The 5,592-nt window shown below is 36.6% G+C and overlaps 1 protein-coding gene across 1 annotated transcript; it reads left to right on the plus strand.

Annotated features, from left to right (window-relative positions):
* Window positions 1–309: 309 nt before the first annotated feature.
* LOC18100732 (probable sarcosine oxidase) lies at window positions 310–1,838 on the plus strand. Its single transcript, XM_006382076.3, has one exon. The coding sequence runs from the start codon at window positions 426–428 to the stop codon at window positions 1,629–1,631; it is 1,206 nt and encodes a 401-aa protein (XP_006382138.1). The 5' UTR covers window positions 310–425; the 3' UTR covers window positions 1,632–1,838.
* Window positions 1,839–5,592: the final 3,754 nt, after the last annotated feature.

Raw genomic sequence — 5,592 nt, forward strand, 5'->3', positions numbered from 1 at the left:
TGACAACACTATCGCAAATTCTTGTGGTCTTGATTTGTTTTAAAAAAAAAAATTTGTCTTTTCAATTTACTGAAGGAATTGATTTTGACAAATTCTTTATTTATATCACAAAGTTTCAAATAGTACAAGATTTACTAGAGATAGAATCTTTAAGATTCCTTCATTAAATTGAAACGACTAGATTTTTTTTAAAAAAAAATGAAGACCACAAGAATTTGCGATAGTATTGTCAGCAGTGATGCAGCCTCTGCTGTGTTTAGCAATATATATATATATATATATATATATATATATTATATCATGAAATTTTATGCATAAATACAACTAACAAGTTGGGTGGAGTACTTCCTCCTCGGATCCTACCTAACCAAGGGAAACCTCTCCTCTGAAAATCTTGGTTCTTGCCACAAGAGAAGTAGCTAGAGATGGAATGTTCCAGCCACCAATTTGATGTTATCGTTGTCGGTGCCGGCATTATGGGCAGTTCCACTGCCTATCAACTAGCAAAAAGAGGCCAAAAAACTCTGTTGCTAGAGCAATTTGATTTCTTGCACCACCGTGGATCCTCACATGGCGAGTCACGAACTTTACGTGCAGCTTACACTGAAGACTACTACTGCGACATGGTTAAGGAATCCTCACAAATTTGGGAGCAGGCTCAATCAGAGATTGGCTACAAGGTTTATTTCAAAGCACAGCAATTCGATATGAGCCCCTCGGATAACAAGAGCCTTCTCTCGATTATCTCTAGCTGCGAAAAAAAGTCCATCCCATATCGGGTCTTAGACCGGCAACAAGTGTCCGACCGATTCTCAGGCTTGATTAACCTACCGGAGGATTGGTTTGGCGTGTTAACTGATGTTGGCGGGGTTATAAAGCCCACCAAGGCAGTGTCCATGTTCCAAGCATTGGCATTCCAGAGGGGTGCAGTTTTGAGAGACAACATGGAGGTGAAAAACGTTGTGAAAGACGAGGTAAAAGGAGGGGTAAATGTGGAGACTGCCGATGGTGAAAAGTTTTGGGGTAAAAAATGTGTGATTACTGCTGGGGCTTGGGTAAGAAAGTTAGTTAAAACGGTTGGTGGGCTTGAATTGCCTATACAAGCCTTGGAGACCACAGTGTGTTATTGGAGGATCAAGGAGGGGCATGAGGCGAAGTTTGCCATTGGAAGTGATTTTCCTACGTTTGTAAGCTACGGGGAGCCCTACGTTTTCGGCACACCGTCGTTGGAGTTTCCAGGATTGATCAAGATTTCTGTGAACGGAGGGTACCCTTGTGACCCTGATAAGAGGCCATGGGATCCAGCTGGGATTTCATTGGATTCTCTGAAGGAATGGATCAAGGGGAGATTCTCAGGCTTGGTTGATTATGGCGGACCGGTTGCTACTCAGTCATGTATGTACTCAATGACCCCAGATGAGGATTTTGTGCTTGATTTTCTCGGCGGGGAGTTTGGGAAGGATGTGGTGATTGGTGGTGGGTTTTCGGGTCATGGGTTCAAGATGGCTCCAGTTGTGGGCAGGGTTTTGGCTGACCTTTTGCTTAGTGGGGAGGCGAAGGGCGTGGAAATGAAGTACTTTAGGGCTCAAAGGTTTCAGGATAATCCTAAAGGGAATGTGAAGGGATTATGAAGATCAGGGTCAACTCCTTTTCAAATCACAAGTAAATGAGCAGCAGCTAGCCTATTTTCTTGTCCATGCATGTCAATGGGAAAGAAATCGAGGGCTTTTTGTGGCCATGGCTAATTTGGTTGGTATCTTATCTTTAGTACTATATTTATCACTTTCTAGTAATCTAATATTTTATTGTCAAATAAATATATATAGTGATTCTCCGAATCTATCTTCTAACCCTAAATTATGCATCCACATCCACGAAGCTAGATCTAAACTTCAGCATAATTTTAATAAATTAATAACCTCTATTTTTATACAATTTAAATCTAAAGTTTTAAAAATATTTCGATTAAATATGGTCTTAAGGGTATTAATTTATAGAGATTTAACTGTATTTGGATTCTTGAAAATTTTGCTTATAAAAAAAACGATACCAAATAATCACAGAAAAAAAATTAGGTTCGGCATAGAAAAAAATTACTTGAGAAGAAACTTGCTCAGCAACAAAAATGGGTTGACAACTGAAATTATATGAAGACATGTATACATCTCATTTGCTAGCAAAAAAATGGAGTCAAGAGATCCAATATATACAAACTACAGATAACATACAGAGAATTTTGCTGCTTTTGTATAGTTTTCAAAAAGAGGAACGAAGTTTGAACTCATAGAGAAACACTGTGCTGATGATGGTGTTGTTGGGTTCAGATAAGGGAATTCTAAAACTATATTCTGTGTAAAGGTAATTTCTTCTCGTTAGATGCAATCGACTGAATCTGCGATTTGTAAAAGTAAAATGGCAATCGCAGCTTCTTGGTTGAGCTAAATAATGAATCAATCTGGCCACATATAGAGAGTATTATCTACGCTACAGGCAGGCTGGAAGACCTGACAGAGATACAATCCTGGAAGGAGCTTGCGTTCATCTAGCCTTTAAACCAAACCAGAACCTGCACGTCAGGAAAATGACAGGCATGAGTAGCACTTTCCAGCTTTCTAACCAGAGAAGTTTACTTGGTCAGATTAAGGAAAAACCTAATCCTTGTAGATTTCATTTCTTTAAGAAGCAAAAGTTGCAAGAACAGCATGCAAGATAGCCCAAAAGAAAATTATACAAAGACGCAAGGCAGACCGATGCAGTAGTGCTCGGTCACAAGAAACCCTGGAATATTGCAAATATAAGATTTGTTCCAGAAGCTTGCATCAAAACAGAGAATAAAGCAGATAATCCTACCATAGACCATCAATCATGTCAGACACTGGTCTTGTAAACTTTGGGACAATTCTCGATGTAGTAAGCGACTTGAAACCAGGATCCGAGGTAGAAGAGGAAAACGAAATAAGAATCAAACTGCTTTAAAACAAAAAAAAAATCAAAGTGTAAAACATCTTGAAGGACTACCTTTATCATCATCTTCATCCTCTAACCTATTATGGCCAACAGCATCCTCATCTATAACAATAGCAACTTGATCATTATTGACTCCAAATTTGAATTGCAATTAGGATAAGTAGTTTGCTCATCTAGAACTGCAAAACACACACAGAAATTACTGGCAGGTGTCAAACTCAAAACTTTCGACAAACTTATCCTGACACTATTACCAGCATAGAAGCAAGCAAATCTTAAGATGCAGCCTTTAAGATTGCTCTACTTGTTTCAACTAGATAGAAAATCTTAATTACACAGCAGGGGAAAAATGGAAAAACGTAGTTCTGCTTTGTCAGGATTTGTTACCAAACATCTTGGAATCACTAAGCAACTAAGTTTCATCATGTGAGAGGATAGATTGGAAGACTCCCCACAGGTTTAACTTCCACAATTTCAGAGGCTGGGTTACTTGGACGTCCCAAACCTTCAACTCCTTCAAGCATATTTAAGTGGGATTCTTTCCACGTAAAGCGCTCTCAAGAGTTTCTACTCGACGTGTTAACTCCTCTACTTTATTCCTTTCTATCTCCAATAATGTGTCCCTGCTTTGAGCCACCTCCTGTACGTTCTACAATTTAGGCAAAACATTAGTAATCTTCTTCTGGGGCAATTCCTTGTGCTCATGCGCCACGCTGCTATCATCAAGATTCACATCTTGCATTGCGCACAAGGAAAGACACCAATGACTCCAGGCGTGAAATGGGTGTTGTCTCAGCGTCCGTCCCAACATCTTCAAGTTTCACTTCACCCTCGACATCTTCAATTAGCCTTTGAATGGAACTTGAATCAAGGCATCTTCTATTCAGTTACTCAACATCTTTTATCTGACTCAATCAGCTCAGAATTAAGTTTATTGTTTGCAGACTGAAGCTGTAGCCTCTCAGCCTGCGCATCCTCCAATTTCTCCAAAAGGGCTTTGAACCTACTATAATCTATAGTATCAGGCAATTCCTCATCTTATAAGTTAGTTTCTTCACAGAGAGACATGAAGAGAACACAAATTCTCCAACGACTTGTGCAATGTCACATTGGTCAATTCAAATAATTTTGTTTGTATAATTATGGAATAGATTTGTGTTTTTTTCAAATAGAAAAGATAAAGAAATATATTATATCTGTCCCAATTGTCTCTATTTATTTTGACTTGAGACAATAATAAACTCTAATTTTTTAAAGTAAAATTATAGTTATGGTTCAAAATTTTAATAGAAATTATTTTTCATATCTCGAATATCTTTCATTATTTTTTTTAAAATGGTTAAGTTGTAAAAAGATGCGAGAATTTAAAAAACAATGTTAAGAAATTATCATGATTAAGTTTCTGTTAGACAAAAACAATATTAATCTTTTCATTTAACTTTTTTCAATTTTGATTTGTTTTGATTTTTTTTATTTTTAATAACAATAATCAAGTACGCTTGTCACCGGCCAGCACCTCATAAGATCTGGCAAAGACGGTGAAAAAATTATATATATATATATATATATATATATAGTCTCAGCCCCTCAAATGGATTGCTTAGTAGGGAAGGACTTTATTTGTGGGCCTAGAAATAGGGCTTGTGACTAAACTTGAGTTTGTACGGGCCAGCTCGTACATGGGTCTCTCATCCTCTACCAATAGCACCTCGATTTGTCTGGTATTGCAGTCAAATATGATTATTGGAATTATAATTGGAATGAAAAAAAGAGAGTTAATTTGATGGTTTTTCATGTAGTTATTAAACCTAGTCTCATTTGACGAACGGTGTTGGGGTTTTAGTTGAATAAAATATGATAATAACTTAGTTGGGGTTTTAGTTGAATCAAACATGATGATACTTATTTAATTTATTTAGATTTTTAGTTATTTAGTCTTATTTAATTTTATTTGTATCGATATAAAAAAAATTTATCTTTTTAATATAAATGATTACCCCAGGGATCTAGAAAAAAAATTATGGTGCTCAAAAAATACATGTGTAGTTACTTCCTTGTCATTCTAAAATCTCTTATGATTCAAACCCTTTTTAGAATTAATTTCTAAATCAGGCTGGGCAAATATGATTTTTCAACCTTATTACACCAGCCATCTCACTACTAAATACATATTTAAACTATTTGGATATTAACAATTAACAAGAAAAAATTAAATGGTATGGAGGATTTATTGTGTGCTATCTCAAAGAACACTATAAAAGACAAAAAAATGGTTTTTTTTTCTTTCAAGTCAAGCACGAAAAGAAAGAGAGAAAAGAGAAATGTGGAAAGAAAAGAAAATGAAGAAGAATGGTTGTTCAAGCCACGCCATTCTTGAGAGCCAAAATGTGCTGCTCAACTACGATGCGCTTCCTTGCACGTGGGCGTTGCATTACACGTCCCAATCATTTTTTTTTATTTAGGCCTTATCAAACAATGTTTTTACTTAGTCCTGAATATTTGATATCTCTTCAATTTATTCCCATATTTTATCTCACCCGAGTCCAATGAAGGCCCAACCAGTGGTAAAGGAAGGGAAGGGAAACGAAAAAGATGAAAGGCCAAACTGGATTAGCCCATTGTGAC

Source organism: Populus trichocarpa, chromosome 6, assembly GCF_000002775.5.
Source record: "Populus trichocarpa isolate Nisqually-1 chromosome 6, P.trichocarpa_v4.1, whole genome shotgun sequence".
Lineage (NCBI taxonomy): Eukaryota > Viridiplantae > Streptophyta > Magnoliopsida > Malpighiales > Salicaceae > Populus > Populus trichocarpa.

Excerpts from the sequence above, each read along its gene's own strand:
- LOC18100732 (XM_006382076.3), top strand. The coding sequence starts at position 426 with ATGGAATGTTCCAGCCACCAATTTGATGTTATCGTTGTCGGTGCCGGC.